The 13,668-nt window shown below is 47.3% G+C and overlaps 2 protein-coding genes across 3 annotated transcripts in view; both read left to right on the top strand.

Moving 5' to 3' along the window:
• The window catches only part of CPD (carboxypeptidase D), a 40,859-nt gene extending 34,156 nt beyond the window's left edge, over positions 1-6,703 (top strand). The window contains exons 15-21 of the mRNA XM_063295718.1: positions 376-516; positions 700-795; positions 876-940; positions 1,089-1,220; positions 1,894-2,079; positions 3,415-3,514; positions 3,949-6,703. Coding sequence (XP_063151788.1) covers positions 376-516; positions 700-795; positions 876-940; positions 1,089-1,220; positions 1,894-2,079; positions 3,415-3,514; positions 3,949-4,175 — 947 coding nt within the window. The 3' untranslated portion in view covers positions 4,176-6,703. The remainder of the gene's footprint in view (positions 1-375; positions 517-699; positions 796-875; positions 941-1,088; positions 1,221-1,893; positions 2,080-3,414; positions 3,515-3,948) is intronic.
• Positions 6,704-12,818: 6,115 nt separating this feature from the next.
• GOSR1 (golgi SNAP receptor complex member 1) overlaps positions 12,819-13,668 on the top strand; it is a 48,542-nt gene continuing 47,692 nt past the window's right edge. For both annotated transcript variants that reach the window (XM_063296064.1, XM_063296073.1), the window contains exon 1: positions 12,819-12,929. In XM_063296064.1, the coding sequence (XP_063152134.1) occupies positions 12,881-12,929 (49 nt within the window). In that variant the 5' untranslated portion in view covers positions 12,819-12,880. The remainder of the gene's footprint in view (positions 12,930-13,668) is intronic.

Below are 13,668 nucleotides of genomic sequence, written 5' to 3' on the forward strand. Positions count from 1 at the left end.
TCCTCTGATCCCTTGGTTATTCGATTGTCTTAGCATGTGTAGATTAATCATGTGTCATCTGTTTTTGATTTCACTCAGGTGTTCCGATGTCTTAATCAGTGGTTTATTTATTCCATTTATATGGTTTTTAATGTTCTGAGTGTAGGTTGCCTCTCACACAGTGTGTTTTTAATTACTTTTAGTGATTTATTTTAACCCTCTGGTAACCACCCAGAGTTGCACAGCAAGTGGGCTGTTGTACAGATTAAAAGAATGATTAAATAAAAGAATGATTAAATAAATATGGTTCTGGACCAGTAGCATATTGTGTATCTACATCAATTTGAATAGAGAGCCTGTCTCTTTTCCTTGAGAATCACTTGATTGTTTCATTAGGCAATTCCTCTGTGGCAAGGGAACCCGAAACAAAGGCCATTATGGAGAACCTGATACAGAAGCAAGACTTCAGCCTCTCGGTTGCCTTAGATGGAGGGTCCCTACTTGTTACTTACCCATATGACAAACCAGTGCAGACAGGTGAGCTGGTTCTTTCTTCCCGATGCTTTGCGAAACAGACTGGCTTTTCAGACTGGCTCTTCTGTGTAGAGCGTTTCATTTTGCTCTGGTTCTTGAGCCAATTCCATGGCAAAAACTAAAAATTCTAACTCTGAAAAGAAATCTGAGATTGAGCCGTGCACTCCTGGTGTCCTTTTTTTTTAGTGGAAAACAAAGAAACTCTGAAACATTTGGCTTCGGTCTATGCAAACAATCACCCTACAATGCACCTGGGGCAGCCTGGTTGTCCAAACAAATCAGGTACGTGCCTACAGAGTCCTAAGCCATTTGGGGCTGGACTGCTCCTTATGAAGGATTGCTGATTTCTGGCTCCTTTGCAGATGAGAATATCCCGGGAGGTGTGTTGCTTGGAGCGCAATGGCACAGTCATCTGGGCAGCATGAAGGTATTCCAGAGATAGTCACGTTGGTGCTTACCATGCAGTTAGTGGGTATAATTAATCGAGGTTGCCCATAATCCTTTGCCAATAGGATTTTTTTTAATGTGGTGCTGTCTGTCTTTTGTCCCAAATCCTCTTATTCTTATTTCTCCAGGATTTTAGTGTCACGTATGGGCACTGCCCTGAGATCACGGTATATACCAGTTGCTGTTACTTTCCAAGTGCAGGACAACTCCATACTCTATGGACAGAGAATAAGAAATCTCTTCTCAGTATGCTGGTGGAGGTGAGCTTTGATGAACTGTCGCTGGATGTCAGCACATTCAGGTTTTTATTTGCAGCTGCTCCAAAAGGAATAGAGATGAGACGCGACTTAAGAATCCGGTCTCAGGTAGCTGTTGAATGCAGTGAATAGCAAATGCAAGCGTGGTGAAGGAGAGAGGCGTGTTGATAAGATGGGGCAAAGGAATCTCTCGCCCAAATTTCTCTCATGCTAGATGGCCTTGGGCAAATGGCTCTACTTTCAGTCTTCCATGCCGCTCTGGTCATATTGGGCCGTTATGCTGGCTAGAATACTGCAACCAAGATAGGTAACCCCAGAAAAAGTGTATCTGTGGATTCCGCTTTATTTATTGGGCTTATAGCCTGTTCTCGTAGATGCAGCAATCCCAAGGCAGGGATGCAAACCATTTGAAGCAATTGACACAAAGTTTACAGTCAAACAGCTTAAGAAGTCATAACACAGAACAGCCACAAGGCCAATAGGGTGGATAAATAGATACATCTTCAGTGGACACTGAACATAATACTGTACGTTTTATTCCGTAGAGAATCTAGTATTCCATACACGAGGAATGCGTATGCATACACAATGAGTACACCTGGGGACGTGTTTTCCTTCCTAGAAAGCACCTAGTCATCGTTTTTCCTGCCCCCCTCCCCTGCCATCCTTCTTCCAGGTTCATAAAGGAGTCTATGGCTTCGTCAGAGACAAGCATGGCCGACCAGTGCCCAAGGCCCAAATTGTGTTCAATGAAGGAATAAAAGTGCGCACCGAGGAAGGTGGCTATTTCCATGTGCTTCTCGCTCCAGGCTATCATAAGATCCATGCTATCGCTGAAGGCTATCAGCAGCAGCATGTCCAGGTATGGGAAAAGTCTCTTTGTTTTAGCAAGGCTCAACTTTGGAAGAAGTGCAATGCAGTAGTTATGTGGCATGGCTGGCAGTCCTTTTTCTTAAAAAATAGATAGCTGCTCCTCATATAAGAAGACTGAATCTGAGTACGTGGCCAGTTGGGAATTCTGGATCTGAATGATTGGCCCCTGGGGAATATACTTGGAAAGGACGTACACTTGCCTTCATATGAATACTAGAACATCAGATGTGTGGTTCCTCTGTCTCTTCAGGGTTTACAGCTCCAGCCTTTAATGTTTCTGTCATTTTCCATGCATATAAATGAAGCCACAGAACAGGCAAGGAAGCATTGCTAATTCCTGGCCATTATATGCATTTGTTGTTGTTTCATGATTTAATTCAAGTAATCTAATATAACTTATGAGAGCCAGTTTGGTGCAGTGGTCAAGGCACCAGGCTAGAAACCGGGACACCGTAAGTTCTAGTCCCGCCTTAGGCACGAAGCCAGCTGGGTGACCTTGGGCCAGTCCTTCTCTCTCAGCCCTAGGAAGGAGGCAATGGCAAACCACTTCTGTTGTGTTTGCCGTCTTTTATCTTTACCTTTTACGTTTTATTGTAGTTTCTTTTCTGATTCTTTTTTGCGGGGACTAGTCCAGGCAGTCCAAGGGTGAACACTGATTTGAAGGCACAATCAATCAATCGCTTATAGAGTAGACCCAAGATGGATTTAGAGACTGATGTCAACATCAGATGGACCTTCTTTATTTCCTGAAATGAAATTGTGGGTGTGGTCCCAGGGCCTCTCCTCGGTTGGGAATTTATTTCATTATTTGCCAATCATAATATCTCAGTGTGTTTTGTGGAAATAGAATTAAAACATCAGAAATGCAACTAAAAGAAACCTTTAAATTAGTGTTTCTCAACCTCAGCAACTTTAAGCTGTGTGGGCTTCAACTTCCAGAATTCTGGGTATGCCTGGGTAAATAACTGTGTTTTGACCCCCCCCCCCACTAAACTGTAATAAGGAGTGAGCTTACATTCCATTGGCAGTTTGTTCCACAGCATGGGACCCACCGTAAAAAAAGCAGAATTAATATAGGTCGAATTGCATCTCTGGTCAACTCGAGTCCTTCCCTTCCAAAGGTAGAGAAAAGTCCCACTTCTTTCTCTTCCCCCCCCCTCCTTTTAATCTGTCTTTCAAACACATCAGCTGGAGCTCAGGGCTGACTCTTTCTGCTGAAGTCAGAAAGTTCTTTCATGGCAAGCTGCTTTGCTTATGGGTGGTGTGATTCCTTGGCCCTGCGTGCATCGATATGATTGTTGAAAAATGCGCTTTGTCATTCCAGGTCTTGGTTCGCCCTGACATGGCCAGCTTCCTGCGTATACAGTTTGACATAGACAATAAGATCTTTGGTCTTCCGAGAGAGTTGGTGGTTACAGTAGCAGGTAGACCCCAGAACTGCTTTCTCGGGGGTGGGGGGCGTGTTCTATTTGAGTGGAGGCAAGAGAGGCGCCTTTCACCATTCTGACCTTTTAAGGCGCTGAACCATTCTGCTTCCTCCCTGTACAAATGTGCCATTCCTTGCTTGCAGAGACAGCTTTATATTTAAGGCATACTTATAAAACGCCTCTTCCACATCGTATCACAATAGAACAAGAGAACTCTACACAGGGCTGCTAAGCTGGTCTTGCATTACATGTATTGTAATGCAGATGTGAGAGGTCCTTAGAAAGGAAAGATTACTGCGCTCACTGGACAGAACTTAATCCCTTTCGTGATCCCTGCTGAGGTAATTACAGGCAAGAATGTTTCACTCTGAGCACATGCCCTGAAGGTAATAATGGCCTCTGTGTTTTAATTTCCCCTCACCTTTGCTCAGGTGCGACCATGTCAGCCCTGATCCTCACAGCCTGCATCATCTGGTGTGTGTGTTCTATCAAGTCCAACCGGCACAAAGATGGCTTCCACCGCCTGCGGCAGCACCATGACGATTATGAGGACGAGATCCGTATGATGTCCACTGGCTCTAAGAAGTCGCTTCTGAGCCATGAATTCCAGGATGAAACGGACACTGAGGAGGAAACAGTTTACTCCAGCAAACACTGATCTACCAGCGGCAGGGAGCTCCCTGCAGAGACACACTTCACAACACTGAGCATTTTTCTCAACCAGTGGACACAGAATGCGTGACCTTCCAAATCCCAGTTCTTGGTTCATGCCAATTTCTGTTTATGCACAAGACGGTCTTACTGTACATGCTTGGAGTCAGAACTGGGACCCTTTGGCAATTCGGCCAGTGGCAAAATAGCCACTCCAATGATGGAAGCTGCCATGGAGCTGCTGGCTTTTCTAGTACTTCAGGAAAGTTTTCCTTAAACCATTCTTCTGCTACTTGGGGGAGATACAAGGCTTGGTCTCTGAGCTACTGTCCACTGCAGCATATGGACAGTTCGGAACTTTCTTCCCTGCCTGCCTGCCTGCCTGCCTACCTCCCTGGAATAGTTTCCAGGGTTGGTTGCAAAGGCGTTAAAAACAACAAGCTTATTCCCTTTATTAAGGAGAGTAAAATTTTGTCTGCTGAGAATGACTTCAGGTTAGGTCTTTTTGGCGGATACTGACTTGAAATATGTGTTGAGATATGGGAATATCTCCCTCTCCGGTTGAGGCTGCAGTTGTTGATTTTTAAAACACAACACTTACCCTTCCTTTAATTCTCTTGCACAGGTCCTGCTGCAGCATTTCTGCTGGCTTTATTTGAGAACATAGGACAGCAGGCGGTGCAGTTCTGTGCTGAGAAAGAATAACTCCTGATAGTCTAATACTAATTGGGTATTGAAATTCCAGCTTGGTGCCAAATGTTTTGCAACTTACTTTTGGGATCTGTGGAAGCATCCAGACTACTGCTTGGTTTGACAGGGGCTGCAGTCGAGGAAAAACTTTCCATAAGAAAATCTGCTTTGAAAGCGCCAAGCCACTTTTTCAGGAAAATGCCTTGTTCTTTCCTTTCAGTTACTGCATCTGTAACTACAGTTTGCTGCTCTTCTGCCCAGACTGAATTTTGTGTGGAATTGTGCTCTTCTCAGATTCTTCTTTTGAACTATGTCCCAAATATATAGTGGGTCTGTTCTGGAAGGAAGGTGGTGCAGTGGTTACTGTTCCTCACATTATATGTTACGAGTCTAGCCTTTTATTCTTGTAGCACTTTGATTTGAAATGTTAAATGTTTGGAAAAAGTGAGAAGCTGTTGTACAGCTGCTAAGTACTAGTCTTGGACTAGAAGACCATCTTTAAACAAGATCACTTTCCTATTTATGCATTGGGGAGTTAAATTCTACCATTCCTTGATAACTTTAGGTAGTGCATGGAGGCTGAGAATATAGTTGAAAGTGTTATCTGCAACTCCAAGTGCTTGCTTAAGAACTGGAAATGGATCTAGAGAATCTGTTTAGGGTCTTGTTATTACCACGAGGTTTGACCTCAGACGCCTCAAAATTCTTTCTAGTCTCTTAAAACTTGCCAGAAATGGGAACAATGACTTGTTTTGATGGCTTATTCAGTTGCTTGGTTGTACTAATAAGGATTTCCCAAAACAGTTTAGCTCCCTTGTGAAATGTCAAACCCATTTTATAACGGGCATTATAATAATAATAATAATAATAATAATAATAATAATAATAATAATAATAATGTTGGACTCTGTGGCCATCTTTCCCAGGAAAGCCATAGAGCGTAGATGCTAGAAGTTTAGGCTACATTCTTAAGCATACTATGATGTAGGACAAATTGTGGGACTTATATTTAAAATCAACAAGTAAATGTTTTAAGTTTGTCCTTCTGAATCAGTTTATTTTAGCCCCTGCCATCTGCTGGAAAGTATGCAGTACTAAACCAAGTGCCTCAGTCTGTTAGCATTATTAATTCTCCTAGTATATCCATGTCGTAAGGTTCAAGCAATGTTATCCCTGTTGTGTTCTGCTTTAATTGAACTTCGCTGCTTTTTGTCAGATTACCTATAAGAGCTTTCTTTGAAATGAAGTTGGATTTGATTCCAAATCCCTAGCCGGTATCTTTTGGGCCTCGGGGTAGGTTTCTTTAATCTCTGTTGGAATGTGCATTATCCTCCTCATTCTAGTCCAGAATTTAAAAGAAAAGCAGTTCAAAATCTCTTGACTAAATTTGCCAGCAATAACTGATGTGTCAAGCACCAGCCATAGCCTTCTTTCGACTTGTTCAAATCTAGCTAGAAACACAACTTGGAAGTCAGTCTTGCCACAGTGTTCACAGGTGGCTGCATCTTTCTGGTAGTAATTATGTATTTTTTTTCTATTAAAATAATAGGGTGGCTGCTGTTACTTTTTGTAGAACACTATATGTCTTTGAGAGGCCATGTTAGCCTCTGTGGCATAGAAGAATCAACTGCAGCCACCTATGTGTGCTTGCCACTTTGATTTGGGGGGGGGGGTCCCTGTACTGTGCCTTCGGAAGCAGGTGTTGAAAGGAAGGGCTTGACTTAGGAATGCAAACCAATTAGTGTCAGTGACAACTTGAAGGTCTGTACACCAAACAAGACTGCAAGTGTGTTTGATTAAAATGTATGCTAAGCTCTAATCTGTGTAAAACTTTTACGATGTCTCTCCTTTCTGTGCTTCATTTGCTTCGCCAGTTACGTCACTTAGGATGTACACAATTTCTCGTTGGTTTTCTACCTTTTTGATATTTTGTCTGAAAGTGCCTCTGGAGAGCCACTTCAAAATCTTCCTCTGTCCGTAGAGGCCCATTCTGGAATATCTCTGCTGTTTCACCGTCCATCTCCATTCTGATGCCCTTGAATTGGTGGGGGAAGAGCAACACAAAAATCCGCACCAGGGTTTAACGGTCGTTGTCCTTGAAATCTTGGTGCCATATCCGTAGTCCTAATGCAACATGATAAACAACCCTTTGGACAACCTGGCTGTGTACTGCAGGCCCTCTTGTAGACATTTTAGGAACTATCAAAGGTCAGACGTTCTTTCTAGCTAGTTCAAGGAGGCATAACCTTTTCTGCATCATAAGCTAGCAGTTCAAACCCTGGCAAAAGAAGTGTGTTGTTAAAATATCCTAAATGCCAAGAATGGGAAGCCAAATGGCCTCCTTGGGGAGTGTGTTCCATGGAGGAGGAGGGAGGGGGAGGGGGAGGAGGAGAGAAAGCTATTAAGGAAAAGAAACACTCAAAGCTGCAAAAGCTGGGTAACTGGATAAGCCATGGTCTAGTCAGTCAGGAGTAGTCATCTCATGTAAATGCAACTAATACATTATAGTACTTACTTTATTCTACTGGCCATCTGCTGTGGGCAGTGGCTGTCGCACGTGAGATCCTGAAGAAACTACGTACAGACACCAGAATTACAGTAAGATCCAAAGCTTTATTAAGTAGAGTGATATTAATAAAAGCCATACACTGACACAGGGGCACTCTCGCCCTGTTCAGCCGTGACAGACCGTGGTGGGAGAAGCGATTCGCTGGTTGTGTCTATACTTGTGGATCCTTTACTGCCCGTGTTCATAGGCCCGGGCTCCCCCCTTTTGTCTAGCACCAGGAAACTGCCAGAGTGAGTGATCATGGAATTGACGTTGGTGGATTCATATCAGTAAAAGTGTGCGTGGGGGGACGAGGTGTATTGGTGGCCCCCGAGCTGCATGCAAGAAGTCAGTCAATGAGAACAGAGCAAAAGGTTAACGGCATAGTTCCCCCAGGCAGGGAGGTAAATTACATGGTGGGCGTGAAATGGGTCAGGGCAATTGCCCGGCATGGGCAGGAGCACGTAGTTAGGAAAGGGAAAGCTGCAAGCTCGTTCTCAGAGCTCCGCAGTGCAGAGGCAGCACCCAACTTCCTTAGGGGGAAGCGGCAGGGAAAGGCTAACTGGACCAGTAAAAGGTTTGTGCGCTGGTCAGCCTTGCAGAATAATATTTACATCACTCTTAAAGTTTTCCAATGGTTAATACTATAGGGACCCCCCGTATGTATTGAGACCTTGAATTGGACCCGGAAGCGGACTGGCACCCAATGTGAAGGAATGTGTCCCTGAAGGGGGGGGTGATGTGGTGGATTTTGGAGCTGTCCCTGATTCTCAGCAAGGAGAGAGCACGTTCCAAGGAGATAAGAGGACTCGCAGTCTGGAAAGCCTTGGCAGGGAGACAGAGAGAGAGAGAGTAGCCCTGCCCTAGAGTCTCCTAGGTTACTCCCCCTTAGGTTAGTTAGGATAGCTTTAGTCTGGCAAGATTCTGTCTGCATGGTGAGAGCAAATAAAGAACTGGAGTTTGGAATGCACTGACTCGTTCTTGGGCTGGCCCTGACACCCAATGCAGCTCCCGCAGCAAAGGTGTTACATGTGCCGTCCTTGGGGCACCCAAAACTACCTGCGCGGCCACATTCTGAACCAGCTGTAGCTTCCGGATATTCTTCAAGGGTAGCCCCATGTAGAGCACATTGCAGTAGTCTATACTGGAGATGACTAGGGCATGACTGACTGACCGGAGGGCCTCTCAATCCAGGCAGGGCACAACTGGAGCACAACATGAAGCTGCACAAAGGCCCTCCTGGCCACAACTGCCACCTGCTCTTCGAGCAGGAGCCGTGAGTCCAGGAGGACCCCCAGCTTGCACACCAGGTCTGTATGGGGCACTGCCACCCCATCCAGAACTAGAGATGGCAAATCCCTGGATACAGATACATTAGCCAATGGTGACATCAAGCTGGCCTATCTACAGGCCCCAGGTCATCTTTCCCTCCTTATTTGAGGATAGGGACATCCGTTCTGCTCTCAGTCCCGTGGTCTATGTCCATTCCCCGTGATTTCTTAAAGATCATAGAATTGGGCTCTAAGATGACATCCACAAGTTCATCCACTCAGATGTACTGGTCTAGTCCCGAGACATCAATTCATCCCTCAACCTCCCTGAACACGTTAACAGGCTCGCTTCTCCCTCCCCACAGGATTCAGTTTAGAGCCCTTTGGGTCACTGCTCCGCGGTGCCTTCCAAACACATCCCGGCCAGTTCTTCTGAGATGCAGCCCATCTCTTGCCAGGACCCACTCCTCTCAGAAACAGACCCCATTATCCAGGAATCTAAACCATCCCTGTTGGCACCATCTGCCCATCCTCTTGTATTCTTTCTCAGGCCTCATCCTGACAAAGCAGAGTAAAGAAAGCATCATCTGTGCCCCCAGCAACTTCACCCTTCTGTTTAGCACTTCCTGGTCCCTTACATCAGGGTTCCTCAACCTTGGCAACTCTAAGCTGCGTGGACTTCAACTCCCAGAATTCCCCAGCCAGCTTTGCACAGCTTAGAGTTGCCAAGGTTGAGGAACCCTGCCTTACGTGGACTCAAGACTCAGTCTGGCTGTTGTTTGTCAGCAAGCTGAAAGAATCTGGAGATTTTCCATCACACCCCAACAGGCTGACCAACAAACTTCTCAGCCTTGACCCTTGGCACCCCATCCCTTCCTCTCCACTTGGCTTTCTTCTTGGTGCTGTGGCCCTTCTAAAGCACTTCCTGAGCCTGTCTGAGGAGGGCCCCGTCTTCGCCGGCATCCGGGACGGTGGTGGCGGGACTTCAGCCCCTTCACCACCTCTTCCACGAGGGCACTCAGCCTGTACTGCCCATGCATGCTTGTTTTCTTGGGAGAGAACAAACACGGCACTTCCCCCAGGGGGTATGGGAGCAGTTCCCTCCTCCTCCATGTTCCTCTGGTGAACAAGAACCAATAAACCAAGTGCCCCATCGCTAAATTGCTCGTTAGTGAGTTCTGTTAAAAACAAGGAATCGGCTGATAAAATCAGGAGCACTGACCCAGCCTCCTTAGCTGTTCCACAAGCTTGGTGGTCTAAATAAGTATAGACGGAAGGACATGCTGGCCTTGCCACCTGGGAACGCCTGCGGTGTTGTAAGGGGCAAACCTGCCTTTTCCAGGAACTGTTCCTTCCACCCACCATGGTTGTTTACTCTTTAAACCAGCCAGGGCCAATCAAGTAAATGTCTTCCTAGATCCTACCTTCTTCCTAGATCAAGCTGCAAAACGCAGCATCTTGGCTCAAGCTATTCTCGTGATGCTGGTTGCCATGGGAGGTAATCGCCGCAGTTGAAAAAGAGTCTTCCCTTGTACAGACATACAGCTACAGCATCTAAGTCTTATACAAGTATCCTGGGATATTTGCCATGTGGGAATTGAAGGCTAGCACTTAATCGCAAGAAACAGGCCTGAGAAGGAATGACTTCAGGCTTTCCACTAAGATGGGGCCTGCTTACTCATGGTTTATTGAGTAAGCCAAAATCGGTGGGCAGGGCAGCAGTAAACCAGAATGATTTACAGTCCACGGCTGGCCAGTCATAAAGCATGATAGGCCATAACAGAGTTAATTGGTTTTGACCGGATTAATTATGGGCCATCAAGTCAGTGTCAACTCCTAGCAACCACATAGATTTTCTCCGTGACACCCCTAAGCTGATCTTGCAGTGCTTCCAGCGGTGCCCCTCGCTGCTGTCGCTGAGTCCCTCCCCCTTGCTGCTGGTTCTCCCCTTCTTCTCTTTCCTTCCACCTTTCCCACCATTATGGACTTCCCAAGACAGCTGGGTCTTTGCGTAATGTGTCCGAAGTAGAATAATTTGAGCCTGGTCAAATTCCCCCTTTCTACTTCCTGCATTTCTGACACAAAATGAGACAAGGCGAGCCTGGTCATTGGTGCCTCGAGTGAGAACTCTGGGTTGATTTGTTTGATGATCCATTCGTTGGTTTTCTTGGCTGTCCACGGCTGTCCATGGTCTTCTCAGGAGTCTTCTCCAGCACCAAAGTTCAAAGGCGCCAATACTCTTCCTCTCCTGCTTCTTCAAAGTCCAACTTTCAGTTCCATAGTGGGTCACAGGGAATACCGTGGCTTGCCCAATTCTGATCTTCATAGGTATAGACAAATCACAAAATATTTGACTATCTTTTCCAGGGCCTTCATGGCTGCTCACCAAGTACCAGTCTGCAGTGTATTTCTTGACTGCCTGTTCCTTTCCTGTTGAGGTTTTGACTTAGCGCAGCCAAACTTGCATAATTTAACATTACATGAAAGGTAGATGGTCCCCAGAGTCCACCGATGGGAGGAGATGGGTGGGGACAAATTGAATGAATGAATGAATGAATGAATGAATGAATGAATGAATGAATGAATGAATAAATAAATAAATAAATAAATAAATGTTCAGAGACTGACTGCATTTCCACATAATGCTAAAGCAGATGTTTTAAACCTGTCCACTGAACAAGCCAAAGGAACTTTGTGTGACCTTATGGTTAGCTTACGGTTTACAGTACACAAACCCAGAACATTAGTTAAGCCATTTTACATTAATAATTAGTAAATATGCTGTTTAATACAGCCCTTGGGATAGTAACATAGCTGCTACAGCAGGAGGGGAGTTGGATTAGTCTACGACGGCAAAATCAGGAATCTGGTAGCACCATCAACCTCTGACGAAGGGCACTGTGGCTCACAAAAGCTTCTGCCTTTTTATAAAATCTCTTGGTTGGAAAGAAGATGCTGATGCTGGGGAGAGTGGAGGGCAAAAGGAAGAGGGGCCGACCAAGGGCAAGATGGATGGATGATATTCTAGAGGTGACGGACTCGTCCCTGGGGGAGCTGGGGGTGTTGACGACCGACAGGAAGCTCTGGGGTGGGCTGGTCCATGAAGTCACGAAGAGTCGGAAGCGACTGAACGAATAAACAACAACTTGGTTGGAAAAGGGGCTCCCAGACTTTTGCAAATCATCAGGAACCCTTGTTCCAAAAGGACAATAAAGTGAACAAACATAACAAACCATAATTTAAATCCCACATCAGCCTAGCCCACTGTTTCTCAATCTTGGCAACTTGAAGATGTGCAGACTTCAACTCCCAGAATTCCCCAGCCAGCAGGTTGAGAAACACTGGGCTAGCCATTTCTCTCCATCTGAGGAAGGGACCAGCAGCTCACAAAAGCTTCTGCCTTTGAATAAAGCGTGTCCTGCCAGCCTCTTCCTGATGTGCCAGTTTAGACTGTCTTCTTTGGGGCCAGATGGTCTGCACAACGGCATAGGCCCCCCATTCATATTATAATGGAAGAAAAAGCCATACCATTATCTGAGCTATTAAAGGATGATGAAAATAAAAATAAGCAAAAAGAACCCAGCAGGAGCATCAGAGACCATCCAGGACGGTTGTGGGAAGCCGTGGGTATCCCACCACCCTGATTGATTGATTGATTGATTGATTGAACTTCTTGACCACCCAACTCGTATACAACGACTCTGGGCAGTTTACAATAATAAAAATAACATATTAAAAAATACAATGTACTTATAAATGTGTATAAATATAATGTAAATAGAAAAATAGAAAAAGTATAAAGTATAAATACAAGACGGCAAATCAAGCTCTTACCGTTGGCACCATCACGGTAAGGCCAACCACCTATTAGCATGAGCACGAGAATGCACCCATGTGCCCACGAGCATGCGCGCACACAGCTGAGCGACGTCGCCGCCCCGCAGAGCCGTTTAGGATTATTCATCAGAAAGCAGAGACGGCCTTTCGGGCCGTGGCCGACAGGGGGCGGTGCGAGGGGCGGTCTGGGAGTGCCCGGCGCCGCTCTTCCTCCCTCGATGGTTCTTCCGTCCTCCCTCCTCACCAGACTCCAAGGCGTGGGCGCGCTACGGTCGGAAGTCACGGCAGGGGCGCTCTGGCCGGCCCGCTCTATGCCTGAGCGCGCAGCCGGCTGGGGTCGAGGAGGGCTGACGTTGGACAACAAAGATGGCGGCGGCGGCGGCGGCGGCGGCGGCCGGCAGCAACTACTGGGAGGGTGAGCGGGGGCGCGGCGGGGAGGGGGCCACTCTCCAGGGAAGGGGCGTCCCGGGAGGCGGCCGGTTTGCTTGCCGAGGCCTGGAAGCGAGCAGCCCGGCCGGCAGGGCCCGAGACGCCCGCCCCGCCCGCGGGGGTGCTGGACTACAACCCCCATCATTCCCCAGCCAGCACGGCCCATGTTAGCGGGTGCGGGGGTGCAGCCCAGCCTAGCCCATCCCGAAGGCACCGGGCAGGAGGGGATTACCCTTCAGGCCCCCGGAAGGAGGTGGGTTATGTAATCGCTCCGCGGGCTGAGGAGGATGGAAGCCTCAGGCCGGGGCGCCTCGAGAGCATCGGGCCGATCCCAGGGCCTTGGGATGGGGGTGCAGCGGCTGAAAGAAGAGCCCCCCCAGCCCTAACCCCTCGGGAGGGGCAGGGGCAGGGGCAGGAGCGAGGCCCGCCGAGGGTCGTTGCAGGACCCGACGGGGGTCTTTCCGGGGGAGGAGCGGGTCTCCGGAGGGGCCTGGCCGAGCGGGGAGGGCTGCCCGAGGGCGCGGCGGTGTCTGCTCCCACCCGGTGGGGAAGGGGGGGGCTCAGATATGCTGCCCCTGAACATGGAGGCTCTTTTAGCTAAACTGCCGTGAAAGGCCCCCTTTAGGGGAGCCTGATGGAGCTCCTCTTGCAAGAATGAAGGATTAACAGTGCTCAGGGGCAGGAGTGCCATGCGAGTCGGGAGCGGGACCCAGCTGCGAAGAGCC

Source organism: Candoia aspera, chromosome 1 (genome assembly GCF_035149785.1).
Source record: "Candoia aspera isolate rCanAsp1 chromosome 1, rCanAsp1.hap2, whole genome shotgun sequence".
Lineage (NCBI taxonomy): Eukaryota > Metazoa > Chordata > Lepidosauria > Squamata > Boidae > Candoia > Candoia aspera.